This window comes from Pseudorca crassidens, chromosome 5, assembly GCF_039906515.1.
Source record: "Pseudorca crassidens isolate mPseCra1 chromosome 5, mPseCra1.hap1, whole genome shotgun sequence".
Lineage (NCBI taxonomy): Eukaryota > Metazoa > Chordata > Mammalia > Artiodactyla > Delphinidae > Pseudorca > Pseudorca crassidens.
In genome coordinates this window covers 146302252-146329446 of record NC_090300.1, presented here as the reverse complement: position 1 = coordinate 146329446, position 27195 = coordinate 146302252, and the positions used below count along the sequence as shown (strand labels likewise).

The following is a 27195-nucleotide window of genomic DNA, read 5'->3' as shown; positions in this document are numbered from 1 at the left end:
ATCTGTCTCAAAGTCTTGAGATATATTTAAAAGTCTATCAATGGGGGCTTCCCTGGTGGTGCAGTGGTTAAGAATCCGCCTGCCAGTGCAGGAGACACGGGTTTGAGCCCTGGTCCGGGAAGATCCCACATGCCACGGAGCAACTAAGCCCGTGCGCCACAACTACTGAGCCCATGTGCCGCAACTACTGAAGCCCATGCACCTAGAGCCCGTGCTCCACAACGAGAGAAGCCACTGTAATGAGAAGCCTGCTCGCTGCAACTAGAGAAAAGCCCACAAGCAGCAACGAAGACCCAATGCAGCCAAAAATAAATAAATTTAAATAAAAATATGTTTAAAAAAAAAGTCTGTCAACGACTGCAGAACACATATTCTTTTCAGGTGCCTACAAAGCGTATACCAAAATAGACCCTATGCTGTCCACACACACACACAAAAACCCGCAACAAACGTAAAGGAACTGCAACCATATAGAGTATGGTCTCCGACCTTTAAGAGAATCAAACTAGAAATCAGTAACAGAAAGATAGCAGGAAAATCTCCAAACACTGTGAAGCTAAGCAACACACTTCTAAGTAATACATGGGTCAAAGAGGAAGTCTCAAGGGACATAAAAACAGACATTGAACTGAATGAAAATGAAAATACAACACATCAAAATTTAGCTGTGGGACACAACTAAAGCAGTGCTGAGAGGAATATTTATAGCACTACATGCTTGCATTAGCAGAGAGGAAAACCCTCAACACAATAATCTAAGAACCTAAAAAAGAAGAGCAAAATAAACCTAAAGCAATAGCAGAAGGAAGGAGATAATAAAAAGCAGGAATCTATGAAATAGAAACAGAAAAACAAGCAGAAAACCAATGAAACAAAGGGCCGGTTATTTAAAAATATCGATAAACTGACAAATCCCTAGCAAGACTAAGAAACACAGATCACCAGTGTTTGGAATGAAGAGGGGGACAGCACTACAGACCCTGCAGACATCGACAGGATAACAAGGGAACAACTACAAACAACTCTAAACACGTAACTTTGACATCCTAGATGAAAATGGACCAATTCCTAGAAAAGTGTGAACGACTACACTCATCCAATATGAACTAGGCAATTTGAACAGTCTGCATCTATTAAGGAAACTGAATTTCTAATTTAAAAACTCCCCCCACGGAAATTCCAGGTGCAAATGGTTTCACTGGAGAATTCTACCAAACATTTAAAGAAGAAGTAATACAATTCTGACCAATTTCTTCCAGGAAACAGAAGAGGAGGGTACACTTCCCGATTCATTTTATGAAGCTAGTATTAACCTGATACTACATTCAACAAAGACAACAAGAAAAGAAAACTACAAATCAATATCCCTCATTGATGTGGAAGCAAAAACCCTTAACAAAATATTAGCAATAGAATTCAGCAAGATATAAAAGTAAAACCGATAAGTGAGTTCAGCAAGTCACAGGATACAAGATAAATATACAAAATTGATTATATACTAGTGATGACCATGGAGACTCTGAGATTAAAATCACAACACCATTTACAAACGCTTAGAAAAGCTCAAACAACTTAAGTGTAAATGTAACGAAACATATGCAGAAGCTGTGTGCTGAAAGAAAGAAAAAAAGATATATAAATGGTGAGACCTACCATTTTCATGGTTTGAAAGACTCAACATAGTAAAGATGTCATTTCTCCCCAGATTAATATATAGACTTAGCACAATTCCTATCAAAACCCCATCAAGATTTTTTGTAGAAACAGACAAGATTATTCTAACATTCCCATGAAAATGCAAAGGAACCGGGAAAGCTAAAACAATCTTGAAAAAGAAGATAAAATGGGACAAATCAGTCTATCTGACTTTAAGACCCATTACATAGCTAATAATCAAGACTGTGACATTCGTGGAATGTTAGACACAGATAACAGAACAGAGGACCCAGAATGATACCCACACAAACACGCTCAACTGATGCTTGACCAATGAGCAAAAGCAATTCAATGGTGGAAAGACTGTTTTTCCAATGAATGGGGCTGGAGCAATTGAACTTTCACAGGCACAAAAATAAGCCTCGAATTAAACCTCACTGTTTATATAAAACTTAATGCAAAGTGGACCCTGGATGTAAAATAGAAAACTATAAAACTTTTAGGAAAAAAAATAGGGGAAAATGTTCAGGTTCTTGGGCTAGGCAGAGAGTTCTCAGATTTCACACCAAAAACACAGTCCATAAAAGGGAAAATTGATGAACTGGGCTTCATCAAAAGTAAAACTTTTCCTCTGAGAAAAATCCTGTTAAGAGGATGAAAAGCTATAGTCTGGGAAAAAGCTATTTGCAAACCACGTATCTGACAAAGACTTGAATATAGACGATGAAAAGAACTGTCAAAACTCGACAGTGAAAAACAGAACAGCCCAGTTTGGAAATGGGCAGAACACACGAGCAGACATCTTACTGAGAGAGTATATAGATGGATGACAAGCACATGACAAGTTACTGAGCTACATGAGTCACTGGGAAATGCAAATTAGAACCACACTGAGACACCACTGCACACTTATCAAAAAAGCTAAAATAAAAAAAAAGTGACAACCCCAAATGCTGGAAAAGATGTGGAGAAACTGGATTACTCACACATCGCTGGTGGGAATGTAACACGGTACAGCTCCTCTGGAAAATGGTTTGGCAATTCCTTAAAAAAACTAAACATGTAAGTACTGTATGTCTGACCTAGCAATTGCCCTCTGGGGCAGAGAATGACAAGTTATGTTCACACAAAAGCTGGTACATGATGTTCAGAGCGGCTTTTATTTTTAATTGCTCCAAACCAGAAACAGCCCAGATGCCCTTCAGTAGGTGAATGGATAAACAGACTGTATTCCGGCCACACCATGAAATATTACCCAGTAATAAAAAGGATTGAACTTGTGATACACGTAACCACCTGGACGCATTTCCAGAGAATTATGCTGAGTGAATAAAGTCAATCCCCAAACTCACCCACTGGATGAAGGCATTTATAGAACGTTCTTGAAATGACAGAAGTATATAAAGATGGAGAACAGATTAGCGAGTGCCAGGGGTTAGGGAGGGGTGGGGAATAGAAGGGAGGGATCTGGGGGAGGCTATAAAAGGAGGGCTCGTGCATTGGGGGGATGGAATGCTCTGTATCTGGACTGCATCAGTGTCAACAGCCCAGGGGTGATATCTTACTACAGTTTGAAAGATGTTACCACTGGGGGAAAAAAGGTAAAGGGTGCCTGGGTCTCTCTGCCTTTTTTCTTACAACTGTATGTGACTCTATAATCATTTCAAACGGTTTAATAAAAAATTTAATAGATAGAATGGAAAGAAAAAGTTAAGGGGGAATTTTCCCTTGGGCTTTTGAGGTGGGCTTCTTTGAGCATTATAGCATTTTGATGCCAAAATTTATTACTGCCCCAGCAGTAATAACGCTTCTCGCCACTTCATCCCATACCTTCCTGCTCCCAGCTCAGTCCAAGGTGTGGACACTCGTATTCCGGTCCACGTAATAGCTACACCTCAGCCCATGTGCCACCCGTGGCAACAAATCCGATGTCCTCCGAAAGGGCATCGGCACAGAGGTGGGCTGGCGGCAGGAAAGCCTCAGGGCGCCACTGCCATGCATGTAATTTCACCCTGAGCTGCCTCTTCAGATACTGCGCAATCTGCATTCTTTTGCAAGGGGAAAAGAGCGAAAAAATGCCTCTATGCGAAAGGCCAACCACACCCACACAACCATAAACAGAGCCTGATCAGGAAGTAGGTGCCTCCCGCCACCCCCCACCCCCTGCACCCCAGAGCGCTGGCATTCCTGTCGCGGGCCACTGTTTCCTCCCAGGGGAGTTCCGAATTTAAAATTAATTGACTTAATGTGTGTAAAGTACTCAGGGCAGCGCCTAGCCCGTGGCGAGCGCTCCGATGTTGGCTGTTGGCTGTTGCTACTACGTTAAAAGTGTTATTACATCACTAAGGGGCCCTGACACCCACAGGTGTTGTTATGACATCACTAAGGGTCCCTGACACCCACAGGTGTTGTTATGACATCACTAAGGGTCCCTGACATCCACAGATGTTGTTATGACATCACTACGGGTCACCAACAGACACAGGTGTTGTTATTACATCACTAGGGGTCCCTGACATCCACAGGTGTTGTTATTACATCACTAAGGGTCCCTGACAGCCACAGGTGTTGTTATGACATCACTAAGTCACCAACAGACACAGGTGTTATTATATCACTAAGGGTTGCCAACAGCCACAGCAGTTGTCATTACATCACTGAGGGTCGCTGGCAGCCACAGGCCTCTGACACCTTCTCTTGCTTTGAGTGTCTTCCCCGGTGCGTGCATTGTCCCTGGGGTGACAGGCAGAGCTCTGGGGGGAACCAGGTCCAGGCTGAGAAGCAGTCACATCTTTCCTGCACTGTCCCGAAGGTGCTCTTCATTCCCCTAGAAGCCTCAGATAGCCCTAAACCCCTGCACCTGGGGGCAAGAAGCAGTTTTCAGTCGCAAACATTAGTCATGCCCAACCTTGGTGGCCAAACCACACCCTATCAGAAAAGTCTGACAGCATGTGGGAAACCCATCTATTTCCTAGATGCTACGTGGCATATATCGAATTAAAAAAATCGAAGCATATTCAAGTGTTTTTGCTTTGCAAATTTTAAAATAGCTTTAAGAGTAACCAGCCACAGCCAGGGATGCTGGCAATTCAGGGTTGGACGTGATTGGGTCTTTGGGGTCTCTCTGGATCTCGAAGTTTTTGAGAAAATTGGGAGACAGGAAGTACGACTAAAAGAATGGGAGTCAGAGCAGAATGGTTGCTGGTCCACAGGATGGAGGCTGAGGGGGAGCCAGCCGAGTCATGGGTGACTCACGTGCTCTCCAGAGAAAACTCCGCTCCACGAGAACAGCTGACGTACCATCAGAAGTGTCCCTGAACCTAGCACGCGCTAGCGAACATCCGGGACACCGCTCCAAGCTCGCCGTGATTTACTCCTAGGCACCCACAGCTTTCACAAAAGCAAAAGATTTAATAAAGGCCAAATGGTCCGTCGTAAGCACAGAGGTCTCCGTAGGCTTCTCATCAGCCTCTTCAGGTCTGGGCTGCTTTTCCCTGCTTCCACCTGGATGGGCCTAGCCTAGATATTCCGGGGGCCTTATCTGGCTGGCCTCTCAGGTGATGGGCCCCGACGGGTAAATGCTGGGGCTGGCAGGGTCTCCCACACATCACAGAAGCGTTTAATTTAGTTCCAGGACAATCTTGGAGCCTGGCAGAATCCGAGTCCTGTTTTAAGGATGCTGCTAGATCGGCCCAGATTCTGGCCGTGAATCTGCACAAGGGTGGCCCCAGGAGCTTCCGCTGGAACAGAACCGAGGGGTCCGGAGCAGCCCACCCTGCGCAGACGGGTGCAGAGCCGCCTACTGGGGTTTGTAGGCAGGATGCCGCCCGTGGGCTGGCAGGACAGCACGCACCCCCTCAGCCCCGCCCTGCCCTTCCCCGATGCCGGCGGCTGCCCGACTCCACGCTGGCCTGCTGCAGACGCTTCGAGGAACCCGCCTCCACCTCTCCCAGCCCTTCCAGGAACTGTTTACTTGTTTCAGACAAATCCTGAGTCTCTGCAGCACAGAAGGACATAAAGATCTGGTTTAACTGATCGACAGGACAGCCTGGCCCCCTCATTCCTGAAGGTCACCTTGAAGGTGACGCCCTGATTGGACAGGCCAGCCAGGTGACGGGCACCTCTCATCCCACCCCGTGCTGGACGAGACAATGACAGCCATGGCCATTCCTCCATCCTCTGCTCCCCTGAGCTGGCCGGCGCGCATACCTTCCTCCCCCGCTGCAAATGGAAGCAAACGCAGCCCTGGTAATATGCTGGCTCCGCACCTGTGCATGCAGGGAGGGGACACCCTGCATGGGGACACCGGCCCCAGTGGTGCGATGGGTGGACCGCCTGGAGTCCACGGTGGGTCCCAATCTCTCCTGATACGTCTGCAACTGTTGCACAATATTGCTATTGTGTCTCCGTGCTGTTAGTATGATGTGTGAGCTGTCCGACCTTATCTACCTCACCTGAAGCCCCGAGCATCGTTCAAAAAATACATACTTAACAGACACCCTCCCAAAGCTTTTTTTTTTTTTTTTTTTTTGCGGTACGCGGGCCTCTCACTGTTGGGGGCCTCTCCAGTTGCGGAGCACAGGCTCCGGACGCGCATGCCCAGTGGCCATGGCTCACGGGCCCAGCCGCTCCGCGGCACGCGGGATCCTCCCGGACCGGGGCACGAGCCCGCGCCCCCCGCACCGGCTGGCGGACTCCCAACCACTGCGCCACCAGGGAAGCCCAAAGCTTTTTTTTTTTTTTTTAAATGGATATCCCTTCAGAAAGGGGTGTTTTGCTTTGCATTAGGGAAAATCACCCCCATTACTTGGCCCAAAGAGACACCCCAAGGCCCTGAAGATTCGGGGTGCGTTTATTTCCAGGGCTGTGTGTAGGAAGGGCCTAGAGGGGACTCCCTCTCGGTCCCCTCCTGCCCCTCCTTCTGGGAGGTGGCACTGCCCCTCTCCAGGAAAGAAGTGGGGCAATTCACCTCTGCCCCACTTTGGCTCTCCGGGCCCCTCCAGCCAGAGAGGATGTTCTAGCCCTGGGCACAGTCATCGGCAATTCACTGTTTATGGATGTCATAAAGTAGACGTGCAGAAGGAGGACGCTTCCTTTACAACCCAGGAGCACAAGAAAATGATATGATGAGCAGTGACCTGGCCTCGCTCCTTAAAGCAACAGGTGCCCTTTCCACGGTCTGTCCTGTCGAGAAATCACCCTTGTTTATCAGCGGCCAAAGGGCCGTCCCAGGTGACCCACGGTGTGACTTTGACTAGATGCTTTCGCCTCCTGTTAGCCACTCAGATGTGGCAAAGAAAGCAAAGTGGACCAAAGGGCGCTGGCGACCACATCCGACATTTGGAGAATGTCCCGTAACCGTCTCGGCCGAGTCCTCGCAGGATCACTGCAGACTCGCCGGACCTCCGCGGCAGGGACTGGGTTGTTTTCTTTTCCCCTTTCGCTTTTGGAGCTGGGATTTGTACTGTGCGTAGTTGAGTCTGATCTCAGGTGTTGGATACAATTCCTCCCTATGCCCTCCTTTCCGCGTAGTTTTGAGAAAAATGCCTCGGAGGGAGAAGCTTCTGGGACAGCTAGCAATGCAAGTTTTCTTTATTGTTCTATGGATTGCAACAACCAAAACAATCTTCACGGAGCACTTTCTAGGTTCCAGACACTGTCCTGAGTGGTTTGCCCACGTTGATCATGTAAAGCCTCCTAAGAGCTTGAAGTGGCTGCGGAGAGAAAGTCATGGCACGACCCAGCCAAGCCCACCTTGCCCCGCCCCCCACCAGGCATGTCCCCACGTAGGACTGCAAAGATGGGCAGTGTCGCACGGAGCCCAGGGGGCAGAGATGTTCTGCACACTGGCCTCCTCCCTGAGAGCCATCCCTCCTCCATGGTGTGGTCGGGGGGTGGACTTTTCAGGGAGGAGGCCACGGGTGTGACATTCTCTTGAGGATGCCCTCGGAGGAATCTGAATCTGAGATCCAGCCCCTGATTGACTGTACAAGCTGGAGGGACTTTGTCCATTATGTGATAACCTTGAATGTCTCAGTGAGGGGACACTCTGTGGGAACGTTTAATTACGGTGAAACCAAAGGGAGTCAAGCCCGGTTCACTGCGTCTGGGCTTTGACGGTGTGTCACATGACCCCAGAAGACCGGCGTCAGGGAGAATTCTGTCAGGATCAACTCCGATCCAGTAAGATGATCGAAGGAGGGCTCCTGTAAAGCTCTATTAAGAGACTGAACCCTTTCTGAGAACCATCTGTGGACGTTAATGGTGCACAATTGCAGAGGCTGCACAAGATAAACTAAAAACAAAAACCCCAGACGACACAGAAGTTGAAATGAGCATGTCCCTATAAATGCCTTTTATGTGGCAAATGTAAGTACATCCAAAAACTAAAGAAAAAAGATGTTAGTAAGTAGTAAACAGACAGGGGATCTTAAAAGAGGAATCCATGAATAAGAACAGAATGAAACTGTTGAATTTAAAAGTGTATCTGAAACAAAAAATTCACAGATGGGTTTAGAGCAGTTTGGAGTGAGCAGCAGAGTCAGGGGAATTGAGGGCAGATCATTAGGAATTCTCCAATCTGAAGAGCAAAAAGAAAAAAATCTTAAAAAAATAACAGAGCCCGTCACACGAGGGATAAGAGCAAACTTTCTAACATGCATGTAATTAGTCTCAGAAGGAAAGGCGTGAGAACGGTGCATAAAATACACGTAGTGAAATAATAGTGGAAAATTTTACAGATTTGATGAAAGCTCAACAAAGGACACCAACCAACAGGATAAACAGAAAGAAAACCAGGGCACGACATGGTCAAAGTGCTGAAGCCCAGATACAAAGGAAAAACACCTTGAAAGCATCCAGAGGGGAAAAAGGGATGATATGATTCATAATGAAATGATTCATCTGCAGAAACATAAAAGCTGACTTCTCAGCAGAAACAATGGAAGCCAGGAAAAAAGAAAAAAAAAAAAGGACATCTTTAGACCTCTTTTAAAAAACAAAAACAAAGCTCTGAATGCAGCATTCTACACCTTGAAATATGTTTCCAAACGAGGGCAAACGGAGACATGTTCAGAGAAGCAACAGCTGAGGGAATTAGTCACTAGCTGTTCTGCGCGTCAAGAGATGCTGAGAGAAAAAAGAAAATTTTCAGGCTGAAGGGCTGTAACACCACTCAGGAGTTGGAATCCACGGGAAAAAAAAAAGCACCAGAGATGGCAAATAGGTAGGTAACTACAAAAAAGTTATCTTTAAGTTTCTTTTCATTATTTCTTCAAAAGACAGCTGACTGTTTAAAGTAAAAATTTTAATACTGTATTGTGGAGTTTATACTGGGTGTAGGTGACCTTAGCTGCTCCGCCTGCTCTAAGAGACCACAGAGACTCGGTGGCCTGTGAACAACAGAAATTTCCTTCTCACAATTCTGGAGGCTGGACGTCCAAGACCAGAGCGCCAGCAGGGTCGGGGGCTGGTGAAAGCCACTGCCTGGTACATAGATGGCCAGCTTTTCAGTGTCTTCACAGGGCAGAAGGAGCGAGGGAGCTCTCTGGGGTCTCTTTTATTAGGGCCCTAATCCCATTCATGAGGGATCTGCTCTCATGACCTACTCACCATGCAAAGGCCCCACCCCCCAATGCCATCACATTGGCGGTTAGGATCTCAGCGTGTGAATTTTTTTGGGGGGGACGCAAACATTCAGTGTGAAGCATAGATGTAAAGTGTATTGCAGGGCTTCCCTGGTGGTGCAGTGGTTGAGAGTCCGCCTGCCGATGCAGGGGACGTGGGTTTGTGCCCCGGTCCGGGAAGACCCCACCTGCCGCGGAGCGGCTGGGCCCGTGAGCCATGGCCGCTGAGCCTGCGCGTCCGGAGCCTGTGCTCCGCAACGGGAGAGGCCACAACAGTGAGAGGCCCGCGTACCGCAAAAATAAATAAATAAATAAATAAAGTAAGTGTATTGCAGCAATAGCTCAAAGGTTGTGGGGAGGAATTTTACTGCTGCAAAGTCCTTACTTTTTATGTGAAGTGGCACAATATTAATTTTAACTAGGCTAAAAAGTTAAGGATGATTTAAAAATGGGCAAAGATCTGAAAAGACACTTTGAGAAAAAGAAAGATACACAGATGTCAAATAAACATGAAAAGATGCTGAATAACGTTAGCGGACTGCAAATTGAAACCATAATGAGATACCACTTCACACCTGTTAGAATGGCAAAAATCCAAAACACTGACATCACCAAATGCTGGCGAGGCTGTGGAGCAACAGGAACTCTCATCACTGCTGGTGGGGATGCAGAATGGGGCAGCCAGTTTGGAAGGTATTTCGGTGGTTTCTTGATTCTTTTTAAAACATTTTAAAAAATATTTATTTATTTAGGTTGCATTGGGTCTTAGTTGCGGCACGAACGATCTTTCGTTGCGGCGCATGGGCTTCTCTCTAGTTGTGGTGTGTGGGTTTTCTCTTCTCTAGTTGTGGCATGGGGGCTCCAGAGCGCGTGGGCTCTGTAGTTGGCAGCACACAGGCTCTCTAGCTGAGGTGCGTGAGCTCAGTAGTTGTGGCGTGTGGGCTTAGTTGCCCCGTGGCATGTGGGATCTTAGTTCCCCGATCAGGGATCGAACCCGTGTCCCCTGCATTGGAAGGCGGCTTCTTTACCACTGGACCACCAGGGAAGTCCCAGTTTGGTGGTTTCTTACAAAATTAAATGTATGATTCAGCAACTGCACTCCTGGGCAGTTACCCAAAGGAGCTGAAAAGTTATGTCCACACATAACTTTCCCACAAATGTTTATAGCAGCTCTGTTCATAACTGCCAAAACTTTGAAGCACTCCAAGACTTCCTTCAATAGGGGAAGGAACAAATCAGCCCTAAGAAGAAATGAGCTATGAAGCTATGAAAAGGCACAGAGGAACCTGAAATGTATAGTACCTAGTGAAGGAAGCCAGTCTGAAAAGGCTGAAGACTGTATGATTCCAGCTACGGACATTCTGGAAAAGGCACCCCTATGGAGACAGTAAAAAGATCCGTGGTTGCCAGGGGTCTAGGGGGAGGGATGGATGGACAGGTGGAGCACAGAGGATTTTTAGGGCAGAGAAACTGCTCTGTATGACCCTGCAGTGGTGGATGCAGGTCTTTATGCATCCGAAAACCCACAGACTGTATAACACGAAGAGTGAACCCTGATGTAAACTATGGACTTTGGATGACAATGACGTGTCAGTGTAGGCTGACTGGGACAAATGTAAAGCTCTGAGGCGGGATGCAGATGGTGGGAGAGACTGAGTGAGTGTATGAGGAGGGAATGTGTGGGAACTCTGTACTTTTCACTCAATTTTGTGTTTTTATTGATCTCCAACAAATAAAGCCTGCAATTAAAAAAAAAAGGTGAAGGATGCACGGTGAAATATAACAACCAACTAAAAATAATGCAAAAAGCAGAGGTAAAGAGTCAACAGAAGAGGGACTTCCCTGGTGGCCCAGGGGTTGAGACTCCGCCTTCCAGCGCACCGTGTATGGGTTTGATCCCTGGTCGGGAAACTAAGATCCCGCATGCCTCATGGCCAAAAAACCAGAACATAAAGCAGGAGCAATATTATAACAAATTCAATAAAGACTTTAAAAAAAGAGCTCATTTCTTCCATTAACAAAAAAAAGAGTCAACAGAAGAAATAAAATAGAATACAAAAGTTTATCCAATGAACCCAAGAGAAGGGAGAAGAGGAGGAACCAGGAAACCGAACCCAAGATCAATAAAAAAAAAAAACAAATGGCAACATGGTAGATCTAACCTCAAGCATATCAAGAAATACATTACATGTAAATGAATGTAGGAAGAAATAACACCAAAATTACACAAAATCTTTCAGAAAACAGAGAAGAAAGTAAATGCCCCAATATGTTTTATAAGGCCACCATAACCCCACAGTCAAAGCATGACAAAGACATTACAAGAAAAAAGTTATAAGCCAACATCCTACATGAGCATGGACACAAAACTCCTTAACATATTATTAAAAAATAAAATCTAGCAATATATAAAAAGGGACTACATCCTACATCAGGGTAGAGGTCCTGTATACCCTTTGGAAGACTCAATATTGTTTAGATTTTATTATTCCCAAATTAATCTATATACTGAATGCAATCCCAGTTCAAGTAGAGAAGCCTTTTTGAAAGAAATTAACACGTTGATTCTTTATTCTAACATTTGTAGGGAAAAGAAAAGGACCCATAGAACCAAAACAACCGAAAAAGAAGTACAAACGTGGAAGATTACCGGATTCCAAGCTCTAGCAATTAAGCCAGTGTGGTCTTGGTGTCAGGACAGACAAACAGATCCATGAAACAGAACAGAGAGTCCAGAAAGGGACTCACACATATAGAGTCAATTAATTTTCAATAAACATGCCAAAGTGGTTCAATGGAAAAGGAAACTCTTTTAACAAGGGATACTGTGACAACTGGGTACATGCACGGAAAAAAAAAGAGACCACAGCTCCTACCTCACACCATACACAAGATTAATTTGAAATGGATCACAGATTGAAATATAACAGCTATAACCCTAAATTTCCTGAAAATGTATCTTCATGACCTTGCGGTAGAGAAAGGATTCTTAAAGAAGACACAGAAAGTACTACACATAAAAGAAAACCTGTTCAATTAACTGCATCAAGTTAAAAACTTCTGCTCATCAAACGACCTCTTTAAGAAAACGAAAAAGGTAAGTCACAAACTGGGAAAAGATACTTGCTATATATACATCTCACAAATGGATTATATCCAGAATATATGGTTTCTTATAAACCAGCGATAAACACTAATACAACAGTCTAAAAACTGCACAAAAATACTTGGAACAGACACTTCACGAGGTAAGATATTCAAGTACCTAATAAGCACAGGAAACCACGCTCAACAATTATTAAGTCATCCGAGAAATGTAAATTTAAACCATAGTGAAATATGATTCTACACCGACTTGAGTGCCTAAAATTAAAAACATTGAGAATGCCTAGTGTTGGGTTGGCTGTGACAACGGGATCACTCATACATTACTGGTGGGAACATAAATGGTACAGCCGCCTGGGAAGACAGCTGGGCATACGAACCAGCAACATCACTCCTGGGTATTACCCAAGATAACTGACAAATATGTCCATAATAAGACGTGCACAATGCTTGCCGTAGCTTAACCCCAAACTGGAAACGTCCATCCGCAGGAGACTTAATGACCAGGGGTGGAGCGCTCATGAAATAGACTACTACTCAGCGATACAAAGTAAATAAACGACACGCATGAATCTTGAAAACATGATCCTGAGCGAGAGAATGCAGACACAGAAGAGCTCACTCTGTGTGTTTCCATTCTCATGAAATTTAAGATCAGGAAAAAGCAATCTGCCTGTGGCAAAAGAAGCGGTGGTTTCTCACGGTGCGTGGGAACAGATTTGAAGACAAGCACAAGGGAATTTTTCTGGGGCGATGGAAGCGCTCTTTGTCTTGACTGGTGTGGTGGCTACACGCGTGTGCTCTTTTATGGAAGTTCATCAGATGGTACCCTTTGTGTCTGTGCATCTCACCGCACAGTTAGAGGGGACACGGATATGTGTGTGCCTGGCTTTTGCAGGTGCCTAGCGGCGGAGAGCGTTTGCTTCCTGTTTGAAGTTTTGCTTCCCAGAGGTACGGTCAGTCCTCGGTATCTGCAGGGGATTGGTTCCAAGACCCCTGCCCCCGAGGACAGCAAAATCTGCTGATGATTTTGGTACCCTTAGTCGGCCCTCCGCATCTGTGGATGTGGGACCGCGGACACCAAGGGCCGACTGGACCAGATTCTGTAGTCATCACATGCCGACTCTGTGTCCGGTATTACCGTTTGCCACCCGCCTTCCTGACAGTGATGGGCTCAGTGTTCCCGCTGTCGCCTAAACCACCCCAAGGAGCAGGTGAACACGCGATTCCCTAAAGCTAAAGAAAGCAGAAGTGTGCTAAGCCCCTAAGAGACCTCACGGGAGAATAGGAGCTTTCGTTTTATACACTGAACCCTTTTTGTTTTCAAAAGAATACAAGTAAAGATGACTAAGGCTACGATGACCAAGCTGTGGGCAGTGAAACTGCGCTAAAAATAGAAAATATTATGAAGAAGCATTATTATTTCTCCGAAGCACCATGCCTGTGCTCAAATGTCAAGCATTAACTTCACTGGCAAGTGAAGACGGGAGCCAGCCCTCCATGTTTCAGACCTTAGGAAGCAGTCCTGGCTCCACGAAAATTCAGCAATTCCAGACAGGCACAGCTTCAGCCGTGCAAACGTGTCCTCTAGGGCATTTTAAATGATAGCACCATTTAGCGAGCGCTCCCCAAGTGGCACGCACTGTGCTAAGCATTTTGTATGAATTACTTCATTTATCCTCGTAAGAACCATGCGGGCGTGTATCCTAATTCCTACTTTGCAGGGTAACTGCGGTGCAGCGTGGTCAGTCGCTTTCCTGAGACCACTTCACCCAACTGACACCTGAACGATGGCAGCTAGACGGTCCCTGCTTCTTAGGTTTGGATCTTCCAAAGCCGACCCGGAGACAAGGAATCAGGCGCCAGCAGGGCACGTGGAGGTGGTCCCAGGAAGGCTGGGGGGCGTGGGGAGTGGAGGAAAAGCAGGGAACTGTGAGCCGATGAGCAGGGGCATCTGGGCTGATCGTTCTGGGGTCCCTTTGGGCAACTGCATATTCGATGCGTAAACTGTCCCCACCGCTCCACCCAGGGGCAAGGAAGCCAAACACTTGCCCGCGGCTCCCTCTCTGGCAGGAGGACCATTCTCGGGGCGTCAGCCCTCAGAGCTTCCCGTGCAGAGGGAGTCCACAGGCAGGGGACTCAGAGGCGGAAGCCCTTAGTCTGCATGTGCTCTTTTCTTAGGCCCTTCCTCCAAGGTAGCTGGGCTCTTGTTTTTTTAACTGAAATATTTTATCTAACCCAACTTACCTCAAAAATATCTCATTTCAACATGTATCATTCCTAGGAAAACTTGCCCACACCCGTTCACTACTGCACCATTTACATTAGCCAAAAAGTGGAAACACCCAAACTGCCCACGAGCTGATGAGTGGAAAAACACCACGTGGCTCTTCCACCCAACAGGACGAGCGCTGACCTTCGCTACAACACAGAGGAACCCTGCCTACATCAGGCCAAGCGAACGAAGCCAGGCACAAAGGGCCGCGTACTCTGTTACCCGACACGTCCACGACAGGCCTATCCACGGGGACGGAAGGCAGACAAGTGGTTGCCAGGGGGCAGGGTGAGGGGATGGGAGCAGGTGCCGGCAGCTACGGGGCTTCCTCTGGGGGTGTGGAAACCTTCTGGCATTAGAGAGTGGTGATGGCTACACAGCGAGGTGCGTACACTACAAACTACTGAATCTGTGCCTTTAAAATGGGGGGTTTCCGCTGTGTGAGTTGCATCTCAGTAAGAAAACATGAAATACGAGCGCTACCCGCGAGCTATCTCACCCCCTTTTCTCCATGCCGGGCCTTCCAGACTCGGTGTACATTTCGCATTTGCGCCTGCAGCTGGGCGGCGGCTGGCCTTCTTATACACGTGGTGCTGGGCCAGGGCTGGCCCGCCCTTCTCTTCTGTGAAAAGTCATGTTTTCCACAACACTCTTCTCTTCACTGTTTCCTCATATTTAAACAGCAAAACAGGAAGACTGGGGCATTTCTGCGCTGCCCGGCCCCACCAGCACCGCTAGGGGCGTTTATTGACACGTGTGGCTCAGAGGATCAGCAAAGACGGCGGGGCCCCCAGGAGAGGCCAGGCCCACGGGCCCCGGCAGCTGCATGTAAGTCTGGACACAAGGTTCCTGAGTCCTCTCGTGAGGTTGTTTTTCCTGCCATCGTGAATGTGGCCTGGTGACTGCAGGGGCTGCTTACAGGCCCTGACTCAGGGCTGCATGGCCAGGACCGGTTACTGAGCGGGGGTGAAGGCCGAGAGGCTCCAGGAAGCCAGGCCAGGTGTTGATGGATGCGAGACGGAAGGCTATTTCCAGAGAGAGAAGCTCAAAGAGTTAAAGACTCCTACGAGCAATTCCCAGAGGGCAGAGGGTCACACAAAATCCTCTTTCTTCTTCCTCTAGCGAGGACTGTGCAGACATCTGATCACGCTGCCACGCGCCCCCGTCTTCCTCTCCGGAGGCTCATCCCTGTCCCGTCCACCTGCTCCGCTTGTTTTCTTCCCCTTTGTTCTTCAAAGGGACCCTCTTCTGGATGGTGTCAAGTCGTCAGCGGCCGTCGCAGGGAATGCTGTCCCCCAGTGTGGCGTCTTAGGGCTCCGTCCTCGGTCCCTCCCTGGCTGGGGAGCTCATCAGGCCCATGGCTGCAAACACCACCCACACCGACAGCCCAGTGTCACGTTGTCACATCCCCAGCTCAGGTGTGACGGCTCCCCTAGACCCGTCTACTCGATATTGACGTCCAACAGGCAAACCACGCCCCCCGCCCCCGCCGCCCTGAGCCCACGTCACCCTCAGCTCACACCCTCACAGGGCTGCTGCTCCACCCTTTCTGTGGCTCAGGCTGGACCCCCGAGGCTTCTCCAACTGCTCTTTCTTCTATATCTCACTTCCACTCAGTCAGGAAATAAGCCTGGTTCTTCCTTCAGAACACGCCAGGATCTGATCACTCCTCACCACCTCCCCTGCCCTTCCCCATGGGAATCAAGGCACCAGCTCCTCATGGACCTTCAAGGTCCCACATGACCTGCCCCCAGCAACCTCAAACCTCATTTCCAAATGTCTGAGCTCCGAAGAGCTGGAGTCAGGAATGCTTGGTGGTCACCAGGGCGTCAGTGGAGACCCCACAGGGATGGCGCCTCAGCTGCAGGACGGAACTCTCCCTGGAGTAGGGGTTCTCTAGAACCGTCCTAGCAAAGCTAAAAGACAGGTCTCAAAGGCATCAAACTGATTTGTAAGTAGCTTAACTGTCTGCCAGGACAGAGCCTATGCTCTTTAATGGAAGAAAACAAAATCCAGATGGTCCACAACATAACAAAGGGCAAACGTGAATATCCAGAGACACGAAGAAAAAAACATAAGTGTCGACAGCAAAGATGATAACAGTGTATCACGGGGTCTATAACATACGCAGGAGTAAAATGTGTGGCATAAAGCACAAAGAATGAGGCAGGAGAAATGGAATCACGCTATTCTGAGAGTCTTACATCATTGTGAAGTGGGGAAATGGAACTGAAAGGCAGACTGTGATGAGTCACTGGCACGTACTGGAACACCAAGAGCAGCCACAAAGAGATAAGACAAAGAAGTACACTTCATAAATCAAGAGTGGAGGAAAAAAATGGAATTAAGGGGCTTCCCTGGTGGCGCAGTGGTTGAGAGTCCGCCTGCCGATGCAGGGGACGCGGGTTCAAGCCCTGGTCCGGGAAGATCCCACATGCCACGGAGCAACTAAGCCCGTGCGCCACAACTACAGAGCCCGTGAGCCACAACTACTGAGCCTGTGTGCCACAGCTACTGAAGCCCACGTGCCTAGAGCTCGTGCTCCACGACAAGAGAAGCCACCGCAATGAGAAGCCCGCGCACCGCAACGAAGAGTAGCCCCCGCTCACCGCAACTAGAGAAAGCCCGTGCGCAGCAACAAAGACCCAACACAGTCAAAAATAAATAAATAAATTTATTTTTTAAAAAGTTATTTTCATACGAAAAAATGTTAGAACTCAGATTTTATTCTAACATCTACTATCAAAAGAACTGAATTAAGAGTTTTCATAAAGAGCTACTCAGGCATAAAAATATTTAAAGCAACCAGTGCTCCTATGTAAATGTTGTCACTTGAAAGATGAGACCCTGAGACACAGAAACATCAGGGCCTCACTCACACACCATCCAGCGCAGTATGGGTGGCATCAAAATTCTATTCTGTAGACATCAATTTTGAAAAAATTAAAATTAATATTAAATTTTAAAAAGAAAAATAAACCTCAACTTTTGCCTCAGACCATACACAAAAATTTACTCAAAATGGACCACTGACCTAAATGCAAAAGCTAAAACTATAAAACTTGTAGAAGAAAACAGAGGAGAAAACTTCACAACTATGGGATAAAATAAGATTTCTTTGGCCACAAAAAGTACAAACCATAGAAGAACAACTGGTAAATTGGGCCTAATCAAAATTTAATTCTGGTTATTGAAAGACACTCATAAGAAAAAGAAGAAGCAGGTTGCAGACCAGGAGAAGATATTTATAATATCTACCTGACAAAAGGTGTGTATCCCAAATATACCAGGAATGCTTTCAATTCAAGAGTGAGAGGGAAAACTACCCACCACCACCACGACCAACAAATCAGAAAAGATTTGAACAAATACTTCATAAGAGAAGATTTAAGAATGGCCAGTAAATGCTTTAAAGATACTCACCATCATTAATCACTAGGGAAACCAAATTAAAACCAGATGCAGTACCACTCCACACCCAATAGAACTGATTAACACAGAAAGGACTGACAATATCAAGTGCTGCTGAGACTGCGAAGCAACGGGAACTCTTGTACATTACGGGTGGGGGTGCACGATGTGCAGGGAAACTACCTGGCAGTACCTTTTATAAAGTGAAATATACACTTAACCATGCGATCCACCAATCCCATTCAATCCCATTGACCCCAAGGGAAATAAAAATACACGTCCCTGTAAATGCTTGTACTGGGATGCTCACAGCTGCTTTATTCATAAAAGTCCCCAACCGGAAATAACCCAGATGTCCTTCAACAGGTGAATGGATAAAACAACTGTGGTCCAGCCATACCCGGAACGTGACTCACCAATAAAAAGGAAAGAATCACTGATACACACAACACGTGGACGAGCCTCAAAAACGTTCGGTCGAGGCAAAAAAAGAGGACACATGTTACGTGATTTCATTTTCTATGGAACTCTCAAAAGGCAAATCTAATCTATGGTGTCAAAGAGCGGCTGGTGGCTGACAGAGGTCGGGAGTGGAGGGACAGGGGTTAAGCGGGAGAGAACACAAGAGAACATTTTTAGGTGATGTAAATGTTCCCAGTCTTGGTTTTGGTGGTAGTTAACAAGGATGTATAGAACTTTCAAGGTTTATCAAAATATACACTTAAATGGGAGCATTTTATTAGGCATACATCATACATAAATAAGAGCGATCAAAGATTCAAAAGGAAATGGGATTTTAAGAAAACACCACCACTGACTGTATGAGGCATCCTGGGGGCTGGCCTTTTGCCTCACAGTCTGAATGGTCAGGACAGACACTGGGCCCAGGGAGACAAGAGTGGGGTGTCACCCAGTGTCTGCTAAGTCGTCAGGACCGGGTGGGAGGGGGTGGGACTGGGCACCCTGGGGGTTTGTGGAGGGCAGAGTATGGCTGTCTCTGCAGCAGTACGTGGCTTTACATTCTGTAACAGTACTGGGCTTCATATTCAATGCCTAACTCATACATATTCAATCACAGGTGCAGCCTGGAGCTTTTTGTTTTCTTTTAATTTAAAAAATGATAGCAAGGCCTTACCAGAGAGCTGCTTGATGGCCACAGGTCTCACTTTGTAGGGAGTCCTGCAAGAGAGAAGGCAGTTCCACTGTAAGACGCTGTCAAGATGTTCATGTACATCTGGTTCGAGAGAGAAGCACTCGGGCTGAATTAGAATTCAGTGAATTAGGTCTTTTTAAAATGAATTTCTTTGGCAGGTCTGAGTTTTCTCATTCAGAAGAATTCTAAATACTTTAAATATATCATTTAAACAACGGCCCTCCTCTATAATGTTCATATTTGGTTAATAAAATAAACATGTTGAATGCAGCTGGGATGGCACAGAACTGTCCTGGTCTGTCCTGACACCTGACTGATGCGGGAGGCTCTCCCTCTTTTGCTTTGAGCTCCTGGAGACTGCATCCCCCAAGTGCACAAGAGAGGATGGTGTCAATAACTCAGTCGAAAATGCACTGGCACCTCGGTGATGTCACCACCGGTAATCATGAGACCCACAGGGGGTGGGGAGAGGATACTGGTGATAGGAAAGGCAGAGTAAGGGTCACTGTCCCTGACATACAAGGACCTCTGGCAAAGGTCGGGGGGAGACAAGTCAATGGAAAATAGGCAAAGAATAGGAACAGGCAATCATCGATAACAGTTAATAAAAATAAAAAGAGGGACCTGAAGAAAGAGGCTATTTTTTTTTTTTTTTTTTTTTGCGGTACGCGGGCCTCTCACTGTTGTGGCCTCTCCCGTTGCGGAGCACAGGCTCCGGACGCGCAGGCTCAGCGGCCATGGCTCGCGGGCCCAGCCGCTCCGCGGCATGTGGGATCCTCCCAGACCGGGGCACGAACCCACGTCCCCTGCATCGGCAGGCGGACTCTCAACCACTGCGCCACCAGGGAAGAGAAAGAGGCTATTTTTTTACCCAAATTTAGAACCTGGGAACATGAATGCTATGAGGCACAGGGACTCAGGGTCTCACAGGTATTGCTAGTGGGAGTACGGATCGCCATCACCTATGGGAAAGCAACCTAGCAGCACTGATTCAAATGTAAAATCCTTTGTCTCAGCACGTGAACCTAGGAACGGAAGTATTAACTCTTTTGGCTATCTTACACAGGGATACCTTCACATGTCACTCATTCATTCATTCAACATGTTTTACACTCAGTGCTCACTGTGGTTGGGTTCTGGTGATATAAGAGTGAATCAGGGCTTCCCTGGTGGCGCAGTGGTTAAGAGTCCGCCTGCCAATGCACGGGTTTGAGCCCCGGCCCGGGAAGATCCCACATGCTGTGGAGCAACTAAGCCCGAGCGCCACAACTATTGAGCCTGCGAGCCACAACTACTGAGCCCGTGTGCCACAACTACTGAAGCCTGCGCGCCTAGAGCCCGTGCTCCACAACAAGAGAAGCCACCGCAGTGAGAAGCCTGTGCACTGCAAAAAAGACCCAATGCACCCAAAAATAAAAAAATAAATTAAAAAAAAGGAAAAAAGAGTGAATCAGGCAAGAACGCTCTGCCCTCACAGATCCTACGTTCCACGGTCAAGTACACGTTGAAAGGACGTGAATGCTGCCATCTGAATGGCTAAGAAATATGCGGGCCCCTCTCTGCCGGGGCTGCGTGACACATTAGCTGAACGGTGGCGTGTCATTCAGTGTCAAAAAGATGGAGATGAGCGAGCAAGTACTGACGTGGAGGGCTGCCTACAACATCTCGTTAGGGAGACACGGCAAGTTACAGGGCCACAGACGGAGAATCGGCTCAGCGATGAAGAAAGAAAGCACAGAGACTCTGGAAGGAGTTACACCAAACACCAGACTCTTGACAGGGGCTAACTGGGCATCCCACCTGTGGTTTAACAGTTATAGGGCACACGGAAGATGGTTTACATTTAAAATGCCAATAAGGTATAAAAATAACAACTGCGTGGCACTAATAGGTGATGGACGGACAAGCCCACGGTGGTCTCAAGTCCCGCCTCCCCGCAAGGGTTTCCTCCTGGTGGAGCCCGTGAGGGGCAAGTCACCCCACCCATCTCCCCCGCAGGAGCGTGCCCCTTGCTTGGGGAAAGGTCCTCTTCCAAAGGCCCCCGGAAGTTGGTTATTTGGGACTTGGGGAACATTCCCTACAGAGGCTTCGTGGTGATGGTGTTTGGGTCCTGGGAGATCACAGAACAGCCTGTTCAGAGTCCACGCGGCTTGAGGTGTGGCTCCAGCTGCAGAGCAGGTGAGACACCGGCTGGGGCGGGGCTTGGCCAAGGGGACACAGCTGCCTCTGTCCTCACTGATGGCGAGCAGGGCGGGTCCACCCTCCCCGGGCCTCCCAGCAGCCGTCAGCCTCGCCAGCTTGCAGGTTTCCAGGAGCCTCCGCTCAGCGAAGGGGGGACCCTCCCTGAAGCCCACCGCGTGTGTGGGGCTGACTTTGAACCAGGGGCGCATGCAGAGCACGTGTTGGCGTTTCCGGGGGGGGCCAGGGCTGCGGCGATGGGCTGAGGGGCGCAGAGAGCCAAGGCGAGGTGGGCGTCACCTCTCCTCTCTCCTCCTCCCTCAGCCCCATGAGCAGCACTGATGCTGGGGCAGTGGGTGGAGAGACGGGATCCCGGGCCCGAGGGGCGCAGGAAGGGGCCATCCCTTCCCCTCTTTTTCTTCTCTCTCCCTCCCCTGCAGCCACAAGGACTGTCTTCCCCTGCTCCCCACAAGCCCACGCTGGCCGGGAGGTGACAGTGACGGCACAGAGGAGGTGCCGGAGGCGTGGATGGGGAGAGACAGAGCCGCGTGTCCCGAAACGCCCCCTGCTCCCCGTGTCAGAGGCGCTGACCACAGCTGGATCCCCAAGATCACTCTTGGCCCCTGGTTCCTTAATCCTCTTGACTCGACAGCAGGAATGTCCTCAGAAGCAGTTATGCTGCTTCCACGACTGAATGAACTCCTGCCTCGGCCTAAATTGACTCGCAGCTTCATCATTTCTTCCTCAGCAACAGAACTGAGATAAACCACTTTCCATTCGCCTTGAACTTGTATTTGTCTTTTTCCAAAATGCCTCTTTTCAAACACGTTTACTGGGAGCTGCGCCGGACTCCAGGAAGCATTTCTCCCCAGCTGAGGGGATGGGCACACACACCATCCTTGTAAGTGCTCAGCCATTTCATCTGGCGGACAGCTTCATGCATCACAACTTGGCTAAAACCGGAAACACAGGAGCCGTCCTGGCCCTCCCCTCTCTCCACATGCCCCATTTTTCCTCATACTACTTAAGGGTCTGTTTCTCTCCTTCAACAAGGATCTTGAAGCAGCAGAGGCAGACGGAAGGGTGGTCAAGAAGCAACACGCTGGTCAGCGGGGCCCCATGGGATCCACAATGTCCCCTTGTCCAGAAAGGAGTGCACGGGGACCAGACGCTCGGTCCCGCCGAGCGTGACATGAACAAACCTGGGATGTGTCTACTTGTGTTTGTTAGTCTTTAGGAATGGGGATTAGCAATCCATCACCTTTCTTATCAGCTCCAAAAGAGAGAGGAAGCTACTCAGCCCATCGCTAGATTAGAGCCTCTCTGACTTAGGTAAATAGGTACCACGTTATTTAAAATGCTGGTCTGAACATTCTCTGATCATTAAGGGAAGAAGCATTTTGAAGGAAGACTCAGAAGGTCATGAGACGTGGTTTGAAATGAGCCGAAAAGTTTAGTATAAGAGATGGGAAAACTGGGACCCCGACTACTGATCAGTAACCAGGTGATCACAGTCAAGAGCCCTTGTAATTCGGAGAAGAGGCTGTGAAAAGCGGCCCCTGCGAGTGTGAACTGGGCAGCAAGCAGGCAAGGTGGACGAGCTGGCGCCTGCAGGAGAGCCTCTCCCGGGAGGCGGTTCCTGAGTCCGAGGCTGGGGGCAGGGTACAGGTGTTGACAAGGCTGGACCGAAGGGCTGCAGGGTCTTCAGTGGTGGAGGAAGCTGGAGGGACACGACCTGACTTGACCGTCTTCTGGGAGGAAACAAAATGTATCCAGCACTTTCCGAGAAGGGGACACCCTGCGTCTGGTAGAGGTGACCTTCTGGTCCCTGGCAGGCTGAGCACCCACCTGGGGGTCAAGAGTAGTTTCTTAGCTTTTGCCCACTTTACACCAGTGGTTCTCACCCTCGCTGCACATTGGAATCACCCGGTGAGCTTTAAAAAAAATCCCTCAAAAATCCACATTTCCTGGGTTCTAGTGGGGCTCTGGTCACCAGAGCCTTTTTGATGATCCCTGGTGGTTTGAACCTGCAGGCAGGGCTGACGGTCACTGGTTTGGTTGGACTAGGTTATACCACGCATGTTTAGAGGGTGCGGGACCCCCGACGGCAGCTGGAACCGTGGGACTGGAGAATTAGAAGCAAACAGAACAGATTGGAGGCCTCACTGGGGCTCACGCATGACCCGGGAGGGGGAGGTGAGCAGATGGGAAGGGAATCTTGGGGAACGCCGCCTTTCAGGGGCAGAGAGTGGGAAGCAGACACAGACGGGGGGAAGATGATGGAGGCAGCTGGTAAAAAGGAGAAGTCCATGATCTCACATGCAGGGAGCAGACAGAGACAGGGGAGGGGATGCCCAGTGCTGGGAACAGTGATTAAGGAGGTCCCAGCCAACAGCATCACCACCTGGGAACCTGCAGAAATGCCAGTTCTGGGGCCCCGAGGGGGTGAGGAGAGGGAGGGAGGGGGCTCTGCTTCAGCCAGCCCCCCGGGGTGTGCGTGAGGCTGGTGGCCTGGGGGACACCGGGCAGCTCTGCGACGAGAAAGCAGTGGGGACCGCATACACCGGTTCTCAGCCTCGCCAACACTGACATTTGGGCAGGTGAGTCTGGGGTGGAACCAGTCCTGGGCACTGCGGGACGTAGAGCCGCAGCCCTGGTCTCCGCCCGCTGGATGCCACAGACCCCATCCCCTGGCGTGGCAGCCAAAATGCTCCAGACTTCGCCAAGGGTCTCCTGGGGAACAAAACTGCCCCCCGTCGAGAAGGGCTGGCACAGAATAAAGAGCCTAAGGACATATGATGAGGTGACAGAACAAGTCGACAAACTACAAACTGCTTTCAATTAATTCGGGAAAAAGGCAGTTTTGCCCCATCAGACACCGGCTTGCACGGACAGGGCACTTCCCCCTGATGACACCATTGTATCTTGTGGACGTCAGGGGTGACAGGTCACTCGTGACTTTCCTCATGAATACAGATCTGGGTCAGGCTGGACCTTATGCCACAATTTAGGACAGTCTGCCCGGAGCCTCTGGGGATTCAATTAGCATCGCTCCTTCCGGGGAGCCCGGAGCTGATAATCAGAGTGTAATCAGAGCCAGAATGCGTGGGGGCAGAAGCTCCTGATGACAAAATTAAAAATTCAGGAGACTGATGGATGCAGCGGAGGGGGAGGGGAGACCGGGCGGAAGCGCCCAGATGCTCGGGGAAGGACAGTGCTGGCCGCTCACCACGGAGCTCGGAGGACATCGGAGCCTGTTCAAATGTTCTAGGACTTTGCACGCGCCAAGGGTTTGTTACTTGCCGGGCTTTCTGCACCAAAGCCTGGCAGCCTTTGCGAGGTCTTGAGCCCTTGCCTGGGGCCAGGCATCCTGCACCCAGGCTGGCGTGGATGGCTGACAGGTGGCTTCGGGGGACAGAGGAAGAAGGGCTGGTGCCCATCCCTGGGCGCTCAGGTGTGCACACACCTTTGGTCGGGGGAACCTTTGGGGCACCTACAGCGGAGGTCCCAGGGACCCCATCATGGGAGCCCAAATATTCCCACGCTGCCATCAGGGGGCCAGGGCCCTCCAGTGGCCGGGAACTTTGAGGGTCTGCCTGGGCATGCTCTCTCCTGCGGCTGGAGCAACTGGCCTGGTTCAGTCGGGGGGGCACACCCTGATGGCCGGATTGACACGTGTCCCTCGCAGGGGGATGCAGTGAGGGCAGGCGTAACAGGGGTCCCGAGGGGCACCCCACTCCCAACCACGCTCCTGCTTCCGGCAGGGCACATGGGCTGGATTCTGCCTGGCCTTACTGCAAATACAAAGTGTGGACTACCGGGGACCTCGCCAGCCGCTGGGCAGAGGGGCGGGCGTGGACGGGAGAGGCTCTGCTTGGAGTCCCTCCCTCCGGCCACATGCAGCCGGGCTGTTTTACAGATGTTCACAGGTGTGTTTACTGCCCAAGCCTTTTCCTCTCTAGGTCTCTCCTGGTTTCACTCCTCTGGCCCCCAGGTTTCCCACCCCCCAACCTCCGCCGTCTTGGGCAGAGTAGCCGGTGGACAGTGCTTGACAACGCCGGGACTTGCCCCAGGGGGTCGACGCCCAGCGCTGCCCAGGGAGTCTGGTCAGGGAATCTCCTGCCCGGATGGACTGGGGGCAGCTCTGCTACTGCCACTCAGTGCCTCAGTTTCCCCATCTGTAAATGCCCCCTCAGAGGGCTCTTGTGGCCTCAGAAAGGTCACGCTTAGACCTGCTACCTTCTTGGAAAGTGACAAGTTCTGCAAAGGAACCAGCGGCCTCCTTCCCAGACCCTCCCATCTTTGGTTTAAATTCAGATTTTCCTGCAGCAGTAAATTTATACAAGAACCATGGAGACCCTGCCGTGCATGCAGAGAGCTGTCAGACACACCACGAGAAGGAGCTGACGTAGCCCACTAGCCGCTTACCGTTCCGAATTGGCAGGCATGGTGGGGTCGATGGAGACCATGGCGTCATCTGTGGTCAGGAGGGAGATGGTCGTGTTCCTGCAAGACAGGAGAAGCCAGTGTCTTCACCCCGCTGTTGTCCCCCGGGTGCACACTTGAATCTGGGCCTCCCGTGAGGTAGGAGCCCGGGTAGCAGGCCCGTCCTGCCCAAGGGGCCATGAGGAGTCGGCCTCAGGACGCTGGCCCTCAGCTTGTAAACAAAGTTACGGGCTGGCGCGTACTGCTAAATACTCAGTGGATGTGTAAGCAATTTAAACGGGAATTGGAGAAAGTGTAATTTGTTGAGTTGGGAGATTAAATGGTGTCAAAGTAGAAATGAACATTTGTATCAACCAGTGATGAATTCAGGGTTTGCCTTTCTACTTCATTTCCTGTGGGGTCTATCTAAATGGGCAAAAAGCTCTCCTACCAAACAGTTTTAAGTGGATAAATGGAATCTTCCTCCAACTTCTCATCCGTGGGGTCTTTCACGCGAGGTGTTGCCTTAACCACGTGACTTAACTCTCTGGTCTTCAGCCGTGTATCATAATCTGTGCAATGGGGGTGACACCTAAAACCCAGGTTGTTCTAAAGAGCAACATTTATTTATTTCTTAGCACATTGCTTAATAAAAGATGCCCCAAACTGTGGGCTATTTCTTGCTGCTACAAACCGCTACTTGCTGTGACTTCGGGTGTGTAGTCTCATCCTTGACTCTCCTTTTTCTCACCTGACTCTGAACGGCTCCTGCTGTCCTCCTCTCTCACCCTCCTTGACCTGGGTCACAGCTTTAGTTAACTGCAGGCCAAGCTGCCCCTCATCACTCTCTATAGTTGGGAAGTTAGGACAGAAAACCCACTGGCTGGAACAAACTGTTGATTTGGGGAAAAGAATTCTTCTGGAGCCCTTATGGTTCTATAAGGTAGATTTCTGGTCTTTTCAACTTGTTTCTGACATCAGTCTTTTCCTAAACCTTGATCTGTGATGAGCCCCTCTCTCCCCCTTGCTGGGTCATTTGGGGCTGGGGAACCAAAGTCTAAACACTACCACCGTCCTTTACCCTTTCTCCCAATGCAAAGGAATAAATGAAAGAAAAAAAGAAACTCTTAAGACAGTAGTTTCTGCCTAATTCCTCCAAAGGTTCCTTCTGCGTAGCACAGCGGTGGTTGAAGAAACCTCCAGGGACTCATCCACTGATTCGAAAGGTCCCAAGTGCAAGGTGCAAGGTGAGCCCATGGGCCCTACCACACCTCTTGTCCCCTAGACTCGGCCTCTCGCCCTCCCAGGTACCTGTCCCTCCAGGTGAATTTAAAGGCGTCCCTCTGGCGGGGGCAATTCCGGGTCAC

The 27195-nt window shown here is 49.2% G+C and overlaps 1 protein-coding gene across 4 annotated transcripts in view; it reads right to left on the bottom strand.

Moving 5' to 3' along the window:
* The window catches only part of PDE9A (phosphodiesterase 9A), a 96605-nt gene that overhangs the window by 33907 nt on the left and 35503 nt on the right, over window positions 1–27195 (bottom strand). For all 4 annotated transcript variants that reach the window (XR_010943869.1, XR_010943870.1, XM_067739574.1 and 1 more), the window contains exons 3-4: window positions 25832–25909; window positions 19208–19251 (exon numbers count right to left, since the gene is read on the bottom strand). Coding sequence is in view for 2 of the 4 variants with exons in the window: in XM_067739574.1 (XP_067595675.1) it covers window positions 19208–19251; window positions 25832–25909 (122 nt within the window). In the remaining 2 variants the exon portion in view is untranslated. The remainder of the gene's footprint in view (window positions 1–19207; window positions 19252–25831; window positions 25910–27195) is intronic.